Genomic DNA, 22885 nt, shown 5'->3' with positions numbered 1-22885 from the left:
CCCACCTACCACTGACTCCTTTTCTATAACTAGAAGTAGTATGGATTTTATAGACTTCCAAGAATTCTTTTACCTTTTAATAAGATCTAAGTGATGCAAACAAAGAAAGATGGGCGGGAGGAATCCAACTGTGTTTTATACTCCTCAGTGCTGAGGATGGTAGGTCACAGAAGCATAAAACATGGTTGGTTGGTCATGTTAAATAAGCAAGTTCTTTTATTCTTTATATTCAAAAACAAATTCCTGTAATAGTCTTAATAAATAAATTCCTTTCCCGTATCAGTGTCTGACTGCATAAGTCAGGCGTCCCCAAACTACGGCCTGTGGGCCGCATGCGGCCCCCTGAGGCCATTTATCCGGCCCCTGCCACACTTTAGGAAGGGGCACCTCTTTCATTGGTGGTCAGTGAGAGGAGCACAGTATGTGGTGGCCCTCCAACAGTCTGAGGGACAGTGAACTGGCCCCCTGTGTAAAAAGTTTGGAGACGCCTGGCATAAGTTTAAGTGAAAAGACACTGAACCTTAAAACAATGAAAACTCCTACAGACTAACCATTCACAGGTTTTCATTTCCCTCTTACCTTTTCCAGCCACTGATACTGTTGATCTTCTGCAACGTAGCAACTGCACTGACAGAGGAAAACCTGAAAAGTCAAGTTCCATGCTTTTTGTCAAATAAGTTTTATATACACCCCAAACTATCAGCATATATGTAACGTGAATAACAACACATAGGTAATACTTATTTTCCTGGCTCCACTATCGACCTACTTATTTCTCCGGAAAATTTAACAGTCAAACCACTACTAGGGATTAGTGTCAGAAAAAGTACACACTGACAGAGCAACTGAAAGACTTGGCATACTAAAGTATACTGTCAGTAAATACCACGCAAGTGATACTTAAATCGCTACTTTTCAAACATACAAGTCCCATAGCTACTTTCCAAACATACAAGTCCCACCTACCGAGGGATTGGATTTTAGATGATAAAACACACAAAAAGCCTCTGTGGAGGACAGATGGATAGTGTCTGTTGTTCTACACCATTCATTCCAGAGTTTAGCACAACCAACTTCTTCCCAGACTCCTGAATTCATAACAAATGATGATAGAAATGCTGTAAAAAACAATTCACTAAGTTAGACTTTGGCTCTGCAAAGGGTATTTTCTTTTTTTTTTTTTTTATCATACTTTAATTTCTGGGGCTACATGTGCAGATCTTGCAGCACTATTACATAGGTATACACATGCCATGGTGGTTTGCTGCCTCCATCCCCCTATCACCTACATTAGGTATTTCTCCCAATGTTATCCCTCCCCAATCTCCCCAACCCCCACTATTCCTCCCCTAACCCCCACCCCACCAACAGCCCCCAGCGTGTGATGTTCCCCTCCCTGTGTCCATGTGTTCTTATTGTTCAGCACCCACCTATAAGTGAGAACATGTGGTGTCTGGTTTTCTGTTCTTGTGTCAGTTTGCTGAGAATGATGGTTTCCAGATTTATTCATGTCCCTGCAAAGTATATGAACTCATCCTTTTTTATGGCTGCATAGTATTCCATGGTGTACCTGTGCCATATTTTCTTTATCCAGTCTATGACTGATAGGCATTTGGGTTGGTTCCAGGTCTTTGCTATTGTAAACTGTACTGCAATGAACATACATGTGCATGTGTCTTTATAACAGAACGATTTATGATCCTTTGAGTATATACCCAGTAATGGGATTGCTAAAATGGCACTTCTATTTCTAGATCCTTGAGGAATTGCCACACTGTCTTCCACAATGGTTGAACTAATTTATACTCCCACCAACAGTGTAAATGCATTCCTATTTCTCCACATCCTCTCCAGCACACATGGTCTCCAGATTTTTTAAAGATCATCATTCTAACTGGTGTGAAACAGTATCTCAATGTGGTTTTGATTTGCATTTCTCTAATGACCAGTGATGATGAACATTTTTTCATGTTTGTTAACCACACAGATGTCTTCTTTTGAAAAGTGTCTGTTCATATCCTTCACCCACTTTTTCATGGGGCTGCTTTTTTCTTATAAATTTGTTTTAGTTCTTTGTAGATTCTGGATATTAGCCCTTTGTCATATGGGTAGCTTTCAAAAATTGTTTCCCATTCTGTTGGTTGCTGCTTCACTCTAATGATTGTTTCTCTTGCTGTCAGAAGCTCTGGAGTTTAATTAGATCCCATTTGTCTATTTTGGCTTTTGTTGTCATTGCTGTTAGTGTTTCAGTCATGAAGTCCTTGCCTATGCCTACGTCCTGAATGGTATTGCCTAGGTTTTCTTCCAAGGTTTTTATGGCGTTAGGTCTTATGTTTAAATCTTTAATCCATCTGGAGTTAATTTTTGTATACGGCGTAAGGAAGGGGTCCAGTTTCAGCTTTCTGCACATGGCTAGCCAGTTTTCCCAACACCATTTATTAAACAGAGAATCCTTTCCATATTGCTTTTGTCAGGTTTGTCAACGATCAGATGGTTGCAGATGTGTGACATTACTTCCGAGGCCTCTGTTCTGTTCCACTGGTCTATATCTCTGTTTTGGTACCCGTACCATGCTGTTTTGATTATTGTACCCTTGTAGTATAGTTTGAACTCAGGTAGCATGATGCCTCCAGCTTTGTTCTTTTTGCTTAGGATTGTCTTGGCTATGCGGGCTCTTTTTTGGTTCCATATGAAGTTTAAGGTGTTTTTTTTTTCAGTTCTGTGAAGGTGGTCAATGGTAGCCTGATAAGGATAGCACTGAATCTATAAATTAGACAGTATGGCCATTTTCACGACATTGATTCTTCCTAAGCATAAGCATGGAATGTTTTTCCATCTGTGTGTTTCCTCTCTCACTTCCCTGAGCAGTGGTTTGTAGTTCACCTTGAATAGGTCCTTCACATCCTTCGTTAAGTGTATTCCTAAGTATTTTATTCTCTTTGTAGCAATTGTGAATGGGAGTTTGCTCATGAATTGGCTCTGTTTGCCTGTTATTAGTGTATAGGAATGCTTGTGATTTTTGCACAATGATTTTGTATCCTGAGACTTTGCTGAAGTTGCTTATCATCATAAGGAGATTTTGGGCTGAGACAATGAGGTCTTCTAAATATACAATCATGTCATCTGCAAATACAGATAATTTGACTTCCTCTTTTCCTAATTAAATACCCTTTATTTCTTTTTCTTGCCTGATTGATCTGGCTAAAACTTCTAATACTATGTTGAATAGGAATGGTGAGAGAGGGTACCCTTGTCTAGTGCCAGTTTTCAAAGGGGATACTTCCAGTTTTCACCCATTCAGTATGATACTGACTGTCAGTTTGTCATAAATAGCTTTTATTATTTTGATACACGTTCCATCGATACCTAATTTATGGAGAGTTTTTAGCACGAAGGGCTGTTGAATTTTGTGTAAGGCCTTCTCTCCATCTATTGATATAATCATGTGGTTTTTGTCTTTGGTTCTGTTTATGCGATGGATTATGTTTATAGATTTGCATAAGTTGAACTGTACTTGCATCACCGGGATGAAGCCTACTTGACCGTGATAAATAAGCTTTTTGATGTGCTGTGGCATTCAGTTTGCCAGTATTTTATTGAAGATTTTTGCATCCATGTTCATCATGCACACTGGCCTGTAATTTTCTTTTTTAGTTGTATCTCTGCCTGGTTTTGGCATCAGGATGATGTTAGTCTCATAAAATGAGTTAGGGAGGATTCCTTCTTTTTGTATTGTTTGGAATAGTTTCAGAAGGAATGGTACCAGCTCCTCTTTGTACATCTGGTAGAATTCGGCTGTGAACCTGTCTGGACCAGGACTTTTTTTGGTTGGTAGGCTATTAAGTGCTACCTCAACTTCAGATCTTGTTATTGGTTTATTCAGGGATTCAACTTCTTCCTGGTTAAGTCTTGAGAGGGTGTTAAGTATCTAGCAATTTATCCATTTCTTCTAGATTTACTGGTTTATGTGCATAGAGGTGTCTGTAGTAATCTCTGATGGTAGGTTGTATTTCTATGGAATCGGTGGTGATATCTCGTTTATCATTTTTTATTGCATCTATTTGATTCTTCTCTTTTCTTTTTCATTAGTCTGGCTAGCAGTCTATCTATTTTGTTGATCTTTTCAAAAAACCTGCTTCTGAATTTATTGACTTTTTTTTTTTTTTTTTTTGAGACGGAGTTTCGCTCTTGTTACCCAGGCTGGAGTGCAATGGCGCGATCTCGGCTCACCGCAACCTCCGCCTCCTGGGTTCAGGCAATTCTCCTGCCTCAGCCTCCTGAGTAGCTGGGATTACAGGCACGTGCCACCGTGCCCAGCTAATTTTTTGTATTTGTAGTAGAGACGGGGTTTCACCATGTTGACCAGGATGGTCTCGATCTCTTGACCTCGTGATCCACCCACCTCGGCCTCCCAAAGTGCTGGGATTACAGGCTTGAGCCACTGCACCCAGCTTGATTTTTTTTTTTTAAGGGTTTTTTGTGTCTCTCTTTCAGTTCTGCTCTGATCTTAGTTATTTCTTGTCTTCTGCTAGCTTTTGAATTTGTTTGATCTTAGGCTTCTAGGTTTTTTTTTTTTATTACAATGACAGGGTGTCAATTTTAGATCTTTCCTCACTTCTCATGTGGGCATTTAGTGCTACAAATTTTCCTCTAGACACTGTTTTAAACGTGTGCCAGAGATTCTGGTACATTGTGTCTTCATTCTCATTGGTTTCGAAGAACATCTTTTATTTCTACCTTCATTTCATTATTTACCCAGTAGTCATCCAGAAGGTTGTTCAGTTTCCATGTAGTTGTGCAGTTTTGAGTGAGTTTCTTAATCCTGAGAATCTATTTTGATTGCACTGTGCTCTGAGAGACTGGTTGTTATGATTTCCATTCTTTTGCATTTGCTGAGCAGTGATTTACTTCCAATTATGTTGTCAATTTCAGAGTAAGGGCGATGTGGTGCTGAGAACAGTGTATATTCTGTGGATTTGGGGTGGAGAGTTCTATAGATGGTCTATTAGGTCAGCTTGGTACAGATCTGCATTCAAGTCCTGGATATCCTTGTTGATTTTCTGTCTCATTGATATAATATTGACAGTGGAGTGTTAAAGTCTCCCACCATTATTGCGTGGGAGTCTAAATCTCTTTGTAGGTCATTAAGAACTTACTTTATGTATCTGGATGCTCCTGTATTGGGTACACACAGGTTTAGGATAGTTAACGCTTCTTGTTTATGTAATGCCCTTCTTTGACTCTTTTGATCTTTGTTGGTTTCAAGTCTGTTTTTTCAGAGACTAGGATTGCAACCCCTGCTTTTGTGTGTGTGTGTGTGTGTGTGTGTGTGTGTGTGTGTGTGTGTGTGTCTGTGTGCGTGGTAAATCTTCTCCATTTGCTTGGTAAATCTTCTTCCATCCCTTTATTTTGAATCTATGTGTGTCTTTGCACATGAGCTGGGTCTCCTGAATACAGCACAGTGATAGGTCTTGACTTTTTATCCAATTTGCCAGTCTATGTCTTTTGATTGGGGCATTTGGCTGGTTTACATTTAAGGTTCATATTGTTATGTGTGAATTTTATCCTGCCATTTTGATATTAGCTGATTGTTTTGCCCGTTAGTTGATGCAGTTTCTTCATTGTGTCGATGGTCTTTACCTTTTTGTACGGTTTTGCAGTGGCTGGTACTGGTTGTTCCTTTCCATGTTTAGTGCTTCCTTCAGGAGCTCTTGTAAGGCAGGCCCGGTGATGACAAAAATCTCTCAGCAATTCCTTTTCTGTAAAGGATTTTATTTCTCCTTCACTTATGAAGCTTAGTTTGGCTGGATATGAAATTCTGGGTTCCAAGTTACCTTCTTTGAGGATGTTGAATATTGGCCCCCACTCTCTTCTGGCTGGTACCGGGTTTCTGCTGAAAGATCCACTGTGAGTCTGATGGGTTTCCCTTTGTGCGTGACCAGACCTTTCTCTCTGGCTGCCCTCAGCATTTTTTCCTTCATTTCAACCCTGGTGAATCTGACGATTATGTGCCTTGGGGTTGCTCTTCTCAAGGAGTATCTTTGTGGTGTTCTCTGTATTTCCTGGATTTGAATGTTGGCCTGCCTTGCTAGGTTGGCTCTGTTACCCAAGCTGGCCCACTATCAGTAGCAGGATCACAGCTCACTGCAGCCTCGAAATCCTGGGCTCAAGCAAACCTCCCGTCTCAGACTCCTGAATAGCCAGGGCTACAGGCAAGCACCACCATGCCTGGCTACCTTTTTTAATTTTTTGTAGAGACAGAGTCTCACTATTTTGCCTAGGCTGTTCTCCAACTCCTGTCCTCAAGTGATCCTCATGCCTTGGCCTCCCAAACAGCTGGGATTACATATGTGACCCACTGTGACTGGCCTAGATCTGGTATTTCTCAGTTCACTAAAAAGATGGTGCAGGCCAGGTGCTGTGGCTCACACCTGTAATCCCAGCTCTTTGGGAGGCTGAGGCAGGAAGATCACTTGCGGACACAAGTGCAAGACCAGCTTGGGCAACACAGCAAGAACCCATCTCGACCAAAAAAAAGATGATGCGACACGAGCAGGACAGCTATTTTACTCAGAAACACAATCACTCTACTGTGGCTTTTTTTTAAGTACCAGACATCTTAAATCTTTTATGATGGAAAGAAATACGTAACTTCATATTTAAATATTTCAACAAAATGACTAGTCTGCATTTCACTTACCTACTGCATTATTTCCTATGGCGATTATAAACTTGGAGCACGGATATTTTTCTAGCAAAGAAACTTCCAAAGATGTTTTTGTTTGTCTTCGCAGGAGCCGCACCTCCCTAACACAAGAAACAAGATGAAACTAAAGCAACTTCAATATAAACAGTATCATATTACTAAGACAAAAGGGCACTATATGTACGATTTGCAATAAATAAAATACATGTTTGTTTTATAAAGAATTAATATCCTCAGGAAACAATGTACTCAGGTAATGATAACCAACAGATACAACTACTGCACACATGTTTACGGAGAACTCTAAAATAGTGATCAGGATGCCCACCTGACCCAAGGATCAATCTTAGCATCCCTAAAAGTGAGACAACTGGACAGAGCCTGCAACAAGAAACAGCACCACTTTGTAGACGCACTCTTGCCCACAAAAACATTGAAGCTGACCAAGCCTCCAAATGAACGTTCATTTACAGGACATGCAGGTGATACACACGTTAAGTCACATCACAAGGAAGCGATCTGACAAATTCAGAGTGTGGGGCACTGGACAGGACAACCAGTCCTGTCCCTTAGGAGAGGTAAAAGAAGAGGCCGCTTTCAATCAAGTGACACGTCTAACGGTAACCTGTGGACCTTGTTAGGATCCTCATTCACACAAACCACTGCAAAATGTCCTGTTTGAGAAAACCAGGTAAACGTGAGTGAGCATGGACTGACGCTGAAATGATACCGACGAATTATTAGTAGTGTTGTTAGGGGTGATAATAGCACATGTAAGAAAATCGCTAAAACGTCTGAGATGTATTCTGAAGAATGTCGAGGTGAAAGGCCATGATGACTGGAATACGCCTAAGGGTGGTGGGAGAGGAAATAAACGTGGCAAAATCGTCCTGTTACATTTACCTGGTTGTGTAGGTGTCAGGGCTCACTTGACTATTTTCTCTCACTTTTGTTTGTTTGGAAACAATTCTTTTAAAGAGTGTTCATCTGCTACTGACACATTATGCTAAATGAAGTGTGGGAGGAGGTCTCGAAAGTTTCGAGGGAATCGGGGTGTCCCTGAACAACCCACGACAAACGCGGTGGGGCCGACGGGAGCCCTGCGGCCCAAGACCATGTGACAGGCCGGAGAACCACGAGTCCGCAAGACACCAGGCCTCCAGAAATGCTCCAGGGAGCCTTTAAAGCAGGGATCTGAACCCAGCCCTCCACGGCGGCTTCACCCTGGACTCGACCAAACGCCAGCGGATCCACCCCAGCACGGCACACACCCGGGGCTGGCGCCGCCGGAGGCCGCCTTCACAGAGACCCAGGGCCCGGGCGGAGCCACGGAGCAGCGGCAACCGCGGGGGCCAGTTGGGCCTCAGGGGAAGACCGCGCAGCGCCGGCCTCAGGCGCCTTAGGGACTTCGGGGCCGCGCACCTTCCTGCGGCGGGGAACGCGCACCCTCACCTCTTCCGCGCCAGCTGCTGCCGCACCTCCCTGTCCTCTGGCGTCTCCCTCCGCCCCTCGTCCTCCTCCTCCTCGTCCTCTGTCCCAGCTCGGCACGGTGCCTTCACCACCTCTCCGAAGAACGTGGCCGCCATGGCCGCCCCAGGACTGGCTGGACGCCGCGGAACTGCGCATGCCAGCTTGCGCCAGACCACGCCCCCTCACCACGCGGGCGGCACATCCCACCCAGCAGAGGCCACGCCCCCCGCGCAGAGCCGGAGCTTGCGGCCACACCCCCGCCGCGCGGGCAATACGCCCCGCCCCGCGCAGGCCAAGCCCCCAGGCGCAGCAGAGCCCGCCGCCACGCCCGCTGCACCGCCCGCCCACGCTGCCACGCCCTGGGCCGGAGCGTCCTGGTTGCTTTGCTTTTCTTGTTTGTTTGAATTACAGATGGTGGTCTCGCTGTGTGGTCTGGTCTCGAACTCCCGGGCTCAGGTGATGCTCCTGCTTAGGCCTCCTGAAGTGCTTGGAGCACAGGCGTGGGCCACCGCGCCTGACCCCCCGGCGGTTTTCATTTAGCAGCTTGAGCCCGGCGGGCGCCGACAAGTAGGAGGACTGCGGGTTAGAGGGGCGGGGGGGTTAGGGCGGGCGGAGGTAGCGGAACCGGGAGTGCAGGGGCAGTGCCAGCGCCACCGGCCGTAGCGTTAGGGAACTGTGCCCTCGCAAGTCCTTCCCTCGTCCGTTTCCCTTTTCCTGCTGCGTTAGGAGAGACGGGGAGAGCCTTGGTGTACTAAGCACCCGCTCCAAACTTCGACTGCCCAGGTAGGTGGCGGCGCGGTGGCACTGAGGCCCCCTGGAGCCAGGCGCGCCGTCAGAAAGCGGGCACGGGCGGACGGAAGGGCAAGAAATACAGCGCTTCGTGGTGGTATAAAAAATGAGACCTTTACTCTGGCAATAGGAATTCACATTTCAAAAGCTGATGATTGTCAAGCCGGTTTAAAAAACATTTTTATGAGAATGTAAAAAATTGTGTATTTTTTAAACTTGGCCATTTTCTAATACAAAATTTTTCTTTTAAAATAGCCATTGATAAGCAAAATGTGTTTAATTGGTTCTCTTTAAAATGTGCTGGAAGGCAAAGTTCGAGGAGCACTGTTCCAAGCCAGAGAAAATGGGGACGTCATAATTTTAAATGAAAATATGCAGTAATGCAATGAAAAATAACCGTTTTCTATTTAGATTTAGTTCTACTGAACTGCATGGTATCGCCTGCATTTTGTGACTTTGTCAGTAGTCACAAAGTAAGTACTACTTTGGGGTCAGAGAGACCCTCTTGAGATAAAATCTCAAAGCTGCTAGAAACATTTTAAGATGTGGAAAAATAATTAACAAAATCATTTACATAAAATTATTTAGCAGATTTACACATCTACTGCAGAAAAAAATGTGTTGAGTTTTGAAGCAAAATCTGAACATTTAGCAATAAAATTAAGACCAAATTGCTAGCCAGTAAGACCTTAGGAAACTTTGGGTATCCTTAGTGAGATAGAATAAAGATTACCAAAATGAGGTTTTAAAACATTAGGACTTCTGGGTTAACTGGTCTATTATAATGATGGAATTGCAGAATAAAAAGGTTTGGGCACTACATTGTCTTAGTCCTTTTGTTAATTTGTCATTTTTACCAGTAAGATCTTCAATTTGATTTCACAATTTCATTAAGAAATATTTTCTGCAAAGCAAATTAACGTAAATAGGGTTATGGTAATACATTTGGCCATGATTTAAATTCTGCACACATTTCAGAGAGAACAATTTTACAATACTAAGTTTTAAGCAAATGCTTATTTCATGCAGTTACAATAAATTTAGGCCAAGCACTTTTTAAAAAGGCAATTATGTTCGAATTACTTAGCCAAAAAAGGATTCCATTATGCAAGACTGATAATACAATCTCAAATATTGACAGAAATTAACCCCACCACAGCAAATTATAAATTCAAAGGTTAAATTATTTCATTACACGGAAATTGCCAAAAAAAAAAAACCTTTGCATAAAATAGTCTTAAGTACTTCATTTTATAGTTACTTATTGAGGACATAATCTACTCAAAAAAAAATTATAAATTAAGTGTAAGTTTTGAACTGGAAAGAAGTTTAAGCATTTCATTAGAGCTCAAAAATCAAACCCCATGCACCTAAAAGTAATAGCAGTTTATTAGGAATTATTTTCCCTTTCTCACCTGTGCATCAACATACTGGGGATAGTTTAGATGAAAGTATACTACAAAAGGAGCAAAGAACAGAGACTTAGTAGGTTAGAATAGTCTGGCTTATGCTAAAAAACAAAAAGCCTTTTTTAAAAAAAACAGACGTGCAACCACAAATTTCTGAAGTATTTTAGACACTTGGTACATCTGTATAACCAAAAAAAAAAAAAAAAAAAAGTGCATTTGTCTTAAAAAATAGAAACTTCTATGTTTCTGTAGTTTACTTTTTCAAATTTACACATGCAAACCATATATTAATATTCAGGTATTTTAAAATGAAAAACAGCTTACTTTCAACAACTTAATTTTTCCAATAACACGTTACTATGTTAAAAAGATGTGATGGTTCATTTATTTAATCTGGCAATTTTATTTTCAACCAATACATATAAACAACAAATTAAATCCTATTGCAAACACATTCTTTGTTGTACCACGACCAGATTTTCTAATCCTAGGGAGGCCACAATGAAATAGGCCAAACATGCAACCATTGAAGTTTGTTGGGGTGAGATTGTAATAAATTTACTCAAAGTATTCAAGTTCTAATTTTTAAGGTGCTGTAGAGAAACATAAAAAGATTCATTGTATCATCTAAAAATATGACTGTTTTGATATTGAGCTTTACCTTTTTTTTTTTTTACTGATTAAAACTTAAGACCTGCCTCTTAATGAGGCACATTTTTGGCATTTCTGTAAATGCTGCTACATAAAAAGAAAAATAACGAATGGCTGTGATAGTAACATTCATAGCTTTCATAGAAAAATATATATTCCCTGAATTAGTCATATCAAGTGGTCATTCAGTACGACCTCCAGTATTACAAACAAGATGACATGAACGGACTTTATCTAACTGCCTATTTCCAACACTGTACTTCAGAACTCAGTAATCAGCATCTCAAGCTGAATTTCTCACGTCCTCCTAGTTTGTTTTTGACCTTCGGGGATGTGAATTGTAGGGAATGAATCTGGGTAGTGTTTTGGCTTCACTCAAAAGTCAAATAGGCCCATTAGCACTTCCTTTGGAAAAGTGCCTAGTATTTTTTCCTCATGACATCATAGGTGTCATGGTCTGAATCTTTACTCTCTACCGGAGAACCCTTCAAATTAGTATCAGGTTGAGATTTTGAAATTTGTCCACTCCGAGTTGTTCCTAGCCTGCACACTTCCCATTATATTTTTCCTCTATGGAATCAAGTTTTCAAGGCCTTGCTTTCTGGAAAGAGGAATAGGAGTCGTATAGCAGGCCATTTGTCTTTTCTTTCAACCTCTCCACCTATAGACTCTGCAATCTATTTCCTCTTCAGAATTCCCTAGAGCACGTGTCTGTCCAAGAGCTGACTGGGAGGAACCCACTGGATTATGGTCTTTAGAAAATTCCTCTGAAGATGCCAATCGGGAATTAATTTTAGAGCTGGGGGCAGAATGTAACTGCCAGTTTACTTGGGGCCCAGTTCTTTTGAGATACCACTTCTACATTCTCATAGTCACTACTGGGCATTTTCTTTCCAGTATCTGAACCCCCTTAATAAAAGCATTTTGCTATTAGTATCTTCTAGCTCTTTTTCACTTTCAGAATTTATTGTTGTATCATCCTCTTTATAAACATTCAGTAATTTTTTCTTAGCCGCAGCAGAAGCATTTCGATGGGGCAGTTTTCTGCTACTCTTCCTAATCCAGACATTTTCTGGTCCTGAGATCGTTTCTTTTAGATTACTCATTATCTTTATTTTATTTGCAGCAACAGTAGCACATCTGCGGGGAACTTTCTCAGGTACCATTTTTGCTTTCAGAGTTTCACTAGGCATCTGCACTGCATCCTTCTCATTATGCATACATGTTCTCACTTTTGTATTGGGTTCTCTGTCTCTAGGAACAAATTCTGAAAAATGAAAGTTCATGTAAATGCAAAAATCTTGTAACACAAGATTTTACTACTGCTAACATTCCTCAACAACACTCATTCGGAAACAAATTTTGTAAGTCATACTGCTAAACGATAAATTTTTAAATGTGATACTAAGGGCTTTTGACATTGATATAACCTTACATTTGCTTATTTACAACTATAAGGATGTCACTTAAAACAGTAGCACTTTAAGAATGGGGTTAAAATTCCTTCAGCATTGGAATCATAAAGCTGCTAATCTAAAAACATATGTATGAGCATTTTACATAATTTTATTTATTAAATCTTAATTTCATTGTTCCAGTATTTTCTGACCTAGGTATGTTAAACATACATGAGATTCAGATTGAAATTCAAAAAAATAACACACGTGGAGTTGCTTTAAGGAACTAAAAAGTGCAGAGTGCTATGAGAACAGACTAGAAACCTAACCTAGCCTAAGGGATCAAGCAAGGGTTCCTTCAAGGAAGCATTTAGAAGACAGCTGAAAATTGTGAAAGGATTGGCCAGGCAAAAAGCACTTTGCAGAGTTAAGTCCTTCAAGCAGACTAACACAGTTTTTAGAGGGGGCTTGAAACGACTCTGGAGCTGTGCAGAGCCACATGATGCCAGACCTACTACTCCATGCTGACCAAACTTAGGAGGGCTCAGGTATTTTTATTGTTACCAGTGTCTCAAAGCCAAATTTTCAGATTTCACAAACAAGTCTAATTAGTACTCTTGTAGAACAGAAGTGGCATTTCTTTTACCATACGTATCTGAAGTTCACTGGCCCTTGAATTTTAGGTCTTTCTTGCAGCCACGAACAGTCAGACTATCTAAAATTGCCTTCATGGTACACATCAGTCTTGATGGCAGTTTGTTTTGTAGGACCCTGCCTGAAGTTTCCAGATACTTAGCATTTGAAAAAGTCAGGCTATAGTTCACTGAAATAACCACAATGGATATCCTATACCCACACTAGACTTCTGGAGGACTCCACCACATTCTTTTTACTACTAAGTACTAGAAAATGAGGGCTTTTAGTCAGATACTATCAAGTAACACTATTATTCTGTAGCAATGAAACTACTACTGCCAACCTTCTGAATTTTTTCTTCTTTGAAGATGTTTGCCCTTCTGTCACTAAGCTGACTAAAGGACAGAGGAGTATAGTTAAAAACTGCTTCTGTGGGCATGTTCATACAGCCAGATTAATGAAGCAGGCCTTTGCCCTCACAATACAAGCACTTCAGATTTTCCCAAAAGTCTATGAAACTGATTTCACAGATTTCTAAGATTTCTAAGATCAGGTAAGTGTTCTCCCCAAAATAGGTTAGGAAATACTTTATTCAAAGCAACCCTACCACATAACACATCAGTTCCTTTTGCCAACCAACTTATGTGATTCACATGCTTTCCAGTAAAATTCTATTTCTAAGGGTTCTATGTTTTGTTCAGTGTTAAATCTCTAGGCATTGTAAATGGCATTTTGCCAGAGTAAGATGCTCATCACGGCATTACTCCCATGCAGCATGCCCTTACCTCCTTCAGTTGGGCTCTGTGGGAAGAGAAGTGGCTTAAAGCGCAGTGTGTTTACCACTTCAAAGACACTTTTCTTGGAAATTTTTAAATTATGAACTATTATCTCCAACAAGTCAACCCTATATCCAAAATCAATCTTTAACACATTAAATCAATGTCAGGCAAATGCTAAAATAAAAATATGCTACAAAGGGTTAACAAAAAGTTTAAAACATGCAAAATTAAGGTGAAATTTGCAATTTATAGTAGGATAATACACTGTTATCAGCTAGCTGCACCATTTGCATTTTGAAAAAAAAAAATTAGACAACTGGTTCATTCCCAACAACCTACTCATCAAGTCGAACAGCCCATTTCAACTACAAATTTATTTGTAACAAAATGCTTTTAAGTTGCAGAAATGAATTCCATTTTGATGTGTGATGAAAGTACCTATACTGAGAATTTTGGAACCCACTAAACACTACCTCTTAAGACATTTTAATAAATGTTTGTCATCTGGAATAATGGATAAGATTCTGCAGGAAAAAAAACAAAACTCAGGTTTTTAAAAAATATTTTTAAGGAAATTTGAACTTCAATAACTATGCCCAAAGGAGGGAGATTTTGTGAATTACACTGTACACAGCAGCTCTAACTTGATAAAGCTGTATCTCTTGTCTTAGACAATAAAACAAGAATTTCATAGACGAAGAATAAAAACCGAAGACAGAAAACTGTGGACAGTTTTTTTAAAAATACATACTTTTAAGTGTTTATCACTGAAAACTTTACTAGTAAAGTGCCTTATTCTCAAGAAAACTACAAACCATTTTAGAAATATACATATTTTCAGGGGGAAGTCAAATTGGTGTGTTAGCGTACAAACTTAAGAACTCTGGATGCTGTTGCTCTAATAATACATTTGTGATGGTGCCATGTAATACTAAGAAGTCAGTAGAATTCCACCAGTCCTACTGTCTCAGATGGTCTTGTGTCAATCATGTGTTCATAAAGTCAGTGAGGGCTTGAGGACTATCGTTTTCCTGGAAGTGATTCCCTATTTGGATATGGCAAGAACACAACATCAGTAGTATAAAAATGTACATCTGAGGCCGGGCGCGGTGGCTCAAGCCTGTAATCCCAGCACTTTGGGAGGCCGAGGCGGGTGGATCACAAGGTCAAGAGATCGAGACCATCCTGGTCAACATGGTGAAACCCCGTCTCTACTAAAAATACAAAAAATTAGCTGGGCATGGTGGCACGTGCCTGTAATCCCAGCTACTTAGGAGGCTGAGGCAGGAGAATTGCCTGAACCCAGGAGGCGGAGGTTGCAGTGAGCATGTCATTGCACTCCAGCCTGGGTAACAAGAGCGAAACTCCGTCTCAAAAAAAAAAAAAAAAAAAAAAGTACATTTGTAGTAGCACTCCATGATCATTTACCTGGATAACCACTTTAAATTATAACTCACAGGTATGTGTGTATTCTAAGATGGTGTCTGTGGTGAATGGAAACCTGGATACAAACATTAACAGTTCTGACACAACACAATCTCTAGTTTCTACATTTTAAGATAAGTCATACTCCAATTAGACTTTTTTATAATTTTTAAGCTACCCTATTTACAGATTCCGCATATTACTTCAACATACAAAACTTCCTGAATTCAAAGTAAACTGCACATTACTACAGAAGCATTAAAAATTTTTAATCAACATTTTTTTAATTGGAGCATTTGAAACAGATTTCATAATAAGAAAATGTCTGACTCAAAATGAAAACATACTAGCATCTTTCATGAACTCCTAGGATCTTGACATTATTGGTTGCTGTGGTTGGTGGATAACGAAATCCACATAGTGGGTAAACCCTCTAGATACAAGTTATAAGCTCCCTCAAGCAAGCCTTGTATCAGAAAAGGTTTGAGATGTTCTCACTGTCTGCCCTTCATTGATAAGTGATGAAATGACCCCAAAACTCAGAAAGCAAGTAACATTTATCAATAATCTTCATCACTCCCAAAGCAGTTTCCAAAAACATTCTATAAGCCGAGATACCCCTTTAGGGAATGGCTGTAGAATAAATGGTTGCTGTAACTTGCTGTTCTTTTCAACAGTTACACTTTCTAGGGGGAGCTCATTAACACTGCAGTGTGACAGCATCAGGTCAAGAGACTGTCAGAAATAATTCCACAAACTAGTTCACTAGCTTATTCATCTTTAGGCATCAATTTACTCAATGATGGGCACCATACAACCCAGAATTTTTGTTTTTATTCTGGAACTACAAGAATCTAGCTCATGACAATAGTTTTCTCTCACCCCTAGAAAAATTCTGCAAAAGATTTGTGATGGCTATTGCAATTTTTGATAAAAATATCATAAAAGCCTTGTTTTTAAAAATGAACTTAGGGACCTTATACTTAATTGCTTAATTTGCTTTTTAGAAACGTATCTCAGAGCATTTCACACTAAATGTAGGCAGAATCAGAAGTAAATACTTGTTTTCAATCTACCCTATTACTGTACTACTAATGAAAAGATGCCGGGCCACAGACAATCCAATCATAAAACCCTTTTCAAGCAAGGCTACTGACTCGCTTCAGTTCCCCCATCCAAGCTCATCCACAAAATTCTCAGCCCTAACAGCCCTAAGTTCTGCCTGCATGAAAAGAAATTACCAGCGGAAAAGAGGATGGGGAACCACCTGGAACAAGTCTGGAATAACCAAATAGAATTTATTGTTTTTTAACCCTTTTGCTTGTTAAGATGAAAATGCTAAACTTATTATACTCTGTTTTATTTAGGAATTGACAAAAACTCAATGTTAGATTAATTTAGAACATTAACAGTCTTATGTGGAGTGGAGAACTGAAGATCTGCTTTCTTGACAGGCTCCTGTAATTTTATGATTGGAATTTTGTAGGTGAATATGTAGTTACAGTCCAAGGACAGATTCTCACTTAGAAAATTAACTTGAATATATTAAAATTTAAAGATCTCTTTAACTTTTAACCACTCATCGAAAAAGGTAATTTTTTAAATGATTTACCTTGTAAAACAAAGTGGGAGAGCTGCTATAGTCCATCCAGGCCCTGTATACTGGTCATCTCATTTCAATTAGGTCAGCCGGCCTGCCTCTTCTCTTTGGCAGTCCAAACTCATTTAAAGGCTTTAATAAATGAAAACACTTACCTTAAAACTGACATAACTAAAATGTGACCAGAAAATATACCACAGCACTGATAATTAAATTCAAACTACTGGTCTTGCCATACTTGAGAAATAGATGTATAGTTTAGTTATTTACATGCTGCCAAAGATAAGAGACTGCAGATTTGCAGGATCCAAATGATGTGACTCTCCCACTCCCTCCATCAGATCCAGAAAAGCAATCCTTGAGCAGACACCAATTTAAAATCTTGATTTTTTTTCTACCAATTTAACAATATATATTAGGAACCAGCCTGACAGATTATGAAAAAGGTTAAAATGTCTTACTTTGGAGAATCTCCATGTATCCTTAGGCACCATCTCTGTAATTTTAACAGCCTTTGAAACTTTTCTTAAAATCCTAAGACAACACAGCCCTTAGCATTAAATAGTTTACTTTTCAATCCTTACTATTCACAGTTTGAGCTAGGGATTAACATTTGCTAATCTGGGTGGACTCAATTTTTCCCACAATGCTCTATACTCTCACCTAGTTTTGACAAATTTATTCCTTCTCTTCCCAAATACTAGGATAAGAGACAGTATCAAACTGTTAAGTTGCAAATTTCTTAGGGTTTCTGCTTTATTATTTCCTTGATATCCACAGCAGAAGTTCAGAGGTTTAACTTCAACATTAACAGGTGAAAAGTTCTACAATGACTTGTGGCACTCCATCACATTAGAATAATTGAACTATAATTTCCATACAACATAAGAAAACTACAGTATTTGGTGACAACTGCAAGATACCTGATAAATATATCAACTTATTCATGAAAAGGATGGAACTGATTATTTCAGCTATAAAAGGGCAAAGCAAAAAGATCATTTTCTAGCCATTTAAACGTTACTCAAAAAATGGATACAATGGAGTGGAAAGGAAAACAAGAGTGTAAGCACCTTTAACAATGTTCTTATGTTCCACTGATATACAAACCTCTAAGTAGTTTCAGTTGGCACAATCGAGTTCAACTTATACTGACAGAAAATATGAAAATTTTTCTTATTTAGTTTTTAGTATCAAACAAGGAGGTTAGTAAACTGTTTTCTGATTCTTCCACAGAAAAAAAGTCTAGAAGAGGGAATGTAGTGTGCACCCCATATTAAGTAATAATTTTTACTTATGAGGTCATAATGAGTGCAAAGAGCTTAGTGATGCATCTTATTCTTTACTTCTGGACAGTAACACCCTCAGATGGTATTTTTATTGGTTTGTTTTATATCCCCCTTTTCCATTTGCCCTCTTGAAGTGCTTTTTCTTAAAACTTAAGTTATTTGCCTTCATTTTCTTATAAACCCAATTTCCTTTTTAGGTACAACTCTACTATTTGAAAGGAACCTTTCTGTTGTAATTCACAAGCTATGAATAACTGCTATATCATTCTTTCTTTCCAAGAATAAACTGGGAAATGATTTAATCAGATATTTTCCACTTAAAATAAGGGAGGCTGACCCTAGGAAGTATTTGAATATGGGACAAATCTTTCCTTTTATTAAGTTACTTCACATTTTAAGTATACCTTTTTAAATGAGAAGGACATGAAAAAAAATGCTTTGTTAACAATCATCAATCTTGTGAATGTTTGAAATCTTTTTTTCCTTTATATGCTTGGTAAAGTGAGTATTTCTGAGAAAGCAAAGATCAAATCTGAATACTTCAAAGCCTTTAAAACCCTACATGAATAAAACCATAGGATTTTGGACACAACCAGAGTAGCTTTTTGCTTTTTGGGTTTTTTTTGTTTGTTTGTTTGTTTTTCACATACACCATTAAGTTAAATTTCAAGCACAGTGGAAAGCTACAGCACTTATTTCTGGATTAGTTCACATTCAAATTCTAACCCTTTATCTTTTTCTCAAGAATAATACAGACTGACCCTAAACATTAAAGTACACCTGTGCATTAAATCCCTGGGCATTTCCCATAACGTAGAAAAAAAGCCAAACAAGTTCTAGTGCTCAATGTAAACATTTTTAACTATTAATGATTTACTAATTTTCCTTAAAGGTACTTAGGAGTGTGTATGTCATGCATTCAAAGTTAACCTTAGGAATAGCACCATAACCAAAAAAAAAAAAACCCATAAAAATGATTTTCTCCATTATCTCTTAGTTTTATTTCATAACCTGAGAAGCTACCATTGTCAGCTATGCTTTTAAAGACATCAGGCCCATTCTTGCTTCTTCTGATGAAACCAAATCTGATTAAAAACCAAAATACCACTTCTATCTACAAGGGTCTGTTTTGGACTGAAAGAAAACACAGTAATTGGATGACCATTCAATGACCAATTAAACCAATAGTCCGAAGAATGAGAACAGTTCTATTAATGAAGCCTAAACTGTCAAAATATGGTTTTACCAAAATAATGTATGTACTTATGATGTATTCCGTATTTATGGATTTTTTGGGTACCATTTTGCAGATGATGGTAAACATGGAGTTATAAACCTGAGAACAGATTATAAAACAGAGAAAGTTAAGAAGAGTTTAAATAAATTAACGGATTTGACATCTATCGCCAATTCTTAAAATTAGGGAAGTAAAAGGCATCCCATTAGTCTTTTCATGTCAATAGTCAAGGACAAGTATCATGAATCAATCTGTTTACTATATACTTAACACAAGCTCTGAGAAGAAAAGCATCATAGTTCTGAAATGGAGCCACAAATGAGAGGTAGGTTTCCCACCTATCGCAGTTGATAATGTCCAAAAACATCCTTCCCCATGCATCAGAGTAGGAAGAAAAGGTACCTCCTATGTCAAATGGAATCGGTAACTACAAAATAGGAACATGTAAGAACATCGTCTAACATTGACACCAGTCTGATGCTTCCCCTTATCTGCCACTTCAAAGATAACACAGGGGAAAAGGGTTAATTTTGTCTAAAACCAAACACAATTAGGGCTAATAAATAACTTAAAGGTGGGGTACTGTAACATATCCTTTACCTACTAAATATGTAAACCATTTGAATCAAGTCCATCTTCAGGCACAAACAAGTTAGGAATGGCCACCTACACTGGAGTAGCATAACCTATCAAGTATTTGGTTAGAAAATAAGTATACTATTTGTGTGATAAAGTTTCACTTTAAATGGATTATAAAATTATTTTCCCATGAAACATGACAGTTTCTTATATTTGGACTAGAGGTCACTAATAAAGATACATTTAGTTGCCCCAGCAAAGAATGCTTAGGATTGCACATGGAAGCAGTAAACTAAAACAAAGAGATGGAGAATGACATTTAGTTCTTTTCCTGTATAGATAAGATATGCAATTGCACTCTCAACAAAACTCAACTCTACAATGTCAATACAGATGGGGGAAACCTACATATTAACTTAAATACTCTTTTAGCCCTGTACACTCTATTAAAGAACATACTTCTAAATCTAAGGCACACAAATTCCTCTATTTCACAGAGTAAGATTATGGAAGAGCAAGATTTTGGTTAAATCCCTTACAATGGAAACCAGGCGATCTTGGACAGAAGACAAATTATATAGCATTCTGTTAGTGCACAATTTAAAAGAAAAAGGCTATGACTATGCTCTGGTCTTAAAAGGCTTAAAACATGCACTCAAATCATTAAAAATAGTTTACCAGCACTTTATAAATTCAAGTTTATAACATAAAAGTGATCACGTTTTCCTCAAAAGAAAGAGAGAAAAACCCAACAGCACTTGGAAAGAAAATTAGAAACCATTTCAATGAAAATGACCAGATCTGGTATAATGCATTCTACTCAAGTAGCCAGGGAAAGAAAACAAAAGTGGTAGGTACCTTGCCTACAAATCATGGTTACACCTCCCATGATTATAGTGTCAGTATGCATGTATTTATGAAGAATCTGTAAACATAGGTTGTGAAATTGTTATACTACTATAGAACGGGTTACAAACTACTGCCTCTGACAAATTCAGAAAATAACTGCATGACCCTTGCTACCATGAAAGTAATGCTCATTGGTTTTGATAACCAGGATGTCTAGTGTTTAACATATTTCAAACTCTTGCTATATGTAGTCAAATACTGTCAAAATAGATCTGCCCCCAAAATGAAGCATATTTTGGCACCTGTGCTGAATGCTGCTACAAAGACCAGCAAGTGCAAATAAAAATAACAGTCATGATTTAGTCACATTCATAACTTTTCATAGAAAAATATAAATATATTCCCTGAATTGTAAGACAAAAAAATCATTTTAACAGCCAGCTTTCACCATAAATTCCAGTCCATTTCCTCTTAAATGAACTGGCTTTCCCTCAAGGTCATAAGGTGCAATCATTGAAATCTAACACGTTTTCTAAGCTTCTATCATCATCCCCATCATGGTATCTCACAGTTCTTCTACCCTGATTTCTCGTTTTTATTTTTGAACGTCGAAGAACTCTTTTAGATTTTGCATAGTCCACATCCTCCCAGTCATTATCATCCACACTTAACCTAGGGCGTTTGCTTTGTCTTCGACGTCTCACAGTTTTAGATGTGTTAGCTGTAAAAGTTTTACCTTTTCTAACTACTTTTGCTTTTCCTTTCGTTTTCCTCCTTTTGGTTTTTGTATTATCAGTACAGTCCATATCTGATTCAGTTACAGATCCCAAATCTGATGATTTGGAACTAGAATCAGGTCTCAACTTTGAATTCCCAGTTGTTTCACAGATTTTCAAATTTTCCAATTCAGGATGCAATCTCTTCCTTTTTACTTCCTTCTCTGCTGCTTCCTGTGAATCCTGAATCACTTTTGTCTTACTGAAAGGACCCTTTCCATAGGTCCTGAGTCTTCTGCCATTCCACCTGCGTAGCCCATAATTCAGTTCCACTTCAAAATTATTCTCTGCAGTAGCTTTTTGTGCCAAAGTTGACTCAGAAGAAAATGTCCTTTCAATCTCACTCCCTGGAATATGACTTTTTGAATCTTCTTCTGAAGATGCAACAGAGGAACTTTTCCTTTTAGAAGGTGCATCTATTTTGTGAACATTGGTATCCCTGTGCTTGTGTTCGGAATTCAACATACCTTCAGAGTCTGAGTCTCCATTTACAGCCTGACTAAGCACTTTTGTACTACCCTCAGAGACAGGATCAGGTGGCTTGTCATCAGAGGCACACTGTTCACTTGGCATTTCACAATGTACACTTCCCTCACAATCACCCAATTTCTTCTTAGATGTAGTACAAGCAAGATGGAGAGGTTTTTTCCTTCCATTTTTGCTTCTAGTGCGTACATTTTCTAAACTGACATCTTCAACATCACTCATGAGCTTGATCTTATTGGCAGCCGTGGCTGCACATCTTCGAGTAATCCTTAGGAGACCTGTTCTGGCTTTTGATGATTTCTTAACCACCTGTAAATTGCTGTCTGAGTCACTGGAACAGACCCTTTTCTTGGAAATTTTTCTGCTTTGTCCACTGTCTCGTGATGTAGAATCTAAAGGTTAAAGAGTAGATTTCTATTAATCTTTAATAGGTAACTAAGTCTAAAGGAATTATATGTTCAACATTAAAAACAAGTCCAGAATTCATATTAATTTGAAGGGGTTACGGCAATGAGTGGAATGGTCCACACCTCTTAGTACAGTCATATGTTGTCCAATAATAAGAATACGTTCTGAGAAATGCACTGTTAGGCAATTTCGTCTTAAGCAAACATCACAGAGTGTGCTTACACACACCTGATGGTACAGCCTATTTACACACCTAGGTTATATGGTATAGCCTATTACTCCTAGGCTGCAAACCTGTAGGACATGCTACTGTTCTGAATGCTGCAGGCAGTTTTTACACAATGGTCAGTATGTGTCTATGTATCCAAACAGAAAAGGTAATGCACTGCGCTAGGACTT

At 38.9% G+C, this 22885-nt stretch overlaps 2 protein-coding genes across 7 annotated transcripts in view; both read right to left on the bottom strand.

Moving 5' to 3' along the window:
* PSMG1 (proteasome assembly chaperone 1) overlaps positions 1-8350 on the bottom strand; it is a 107660-nt gene extending 99310 nt beyond the window's left edge. For 3 of the 4 annotated variants that reach the window (XR_012514840.1, XR_012514839.1, XM_074389272.1), the window contains exons 1-4: positions 8159-8335; positions 6701-6807; positions 967-1118; positions 580-642 (exon numbers count right to left, since the gene is read on the bottom strand). Coding sequence is in view for 2 of the 4 variants with exons in the window: in XM_074389272.1 (XP_074245373.1) it covers positions 580-642; positions 967-1118; positions 6701-6807; positions 8159-8292 (456 nt within the window). In the remaining 2 variants the exon portion in view is untranslated. Of the gene's footprint in view, positions 1-579; positions 643-966; positions 1119-6700; positions 6808-8158 lie in introns of all 4 variants that reach the window. The other variant, XM_003927603.4, reaches the window with a different exon arrangement.
* A 708-nt stretch (positions 8351-9058) lies between these two features.
* BRWD1 (bromodomain and WD repeat domain containing 1) overlaps positions 9059-22885 on the bottom strand; it is a 147810-nt gene continuing 133983 nt past the window's right edge. For 2 of the 3 annotated variants that reach the window (XM_039480425.2, XM_074389271.1), the window contains one exon: positions 19630-22470. In XM_039480425.2, the coding sequence (XP_039336359.1) occupies positions 21314-22470 (1157 nt within the window). In that variant the 3' untranslated portion in view covers positions 19630-21313. Of the gene's footprint in view, positions 12293-19629; positions 22471-22885 lie in introns of those variants that run through there. The other variant, XM_039480426.2, reaches the window with a different exon arrangement.

This window comes from Saimiri boliviensis, chromosome 18, assembly GCF_048565385.1.
Source record: "Saimiri boliviensis isolate mSaiBol1 chromosome 18, mSaiBol1.pri, whole genome shotgun sequence".
In the NCBI taxonomy this organism is placed as follows: domain Eukaryota; kingdom Metazoa; phylum Chordata; class Mammalia; order Primates; family Cebidae; genus Saimiri; species Saimiri boliviensis.
The sequence above is the reverse complement of the archived record's forward strand: the minus strand, read 5'-3'. Positions and strand labels throughout refer to the sequence as shown.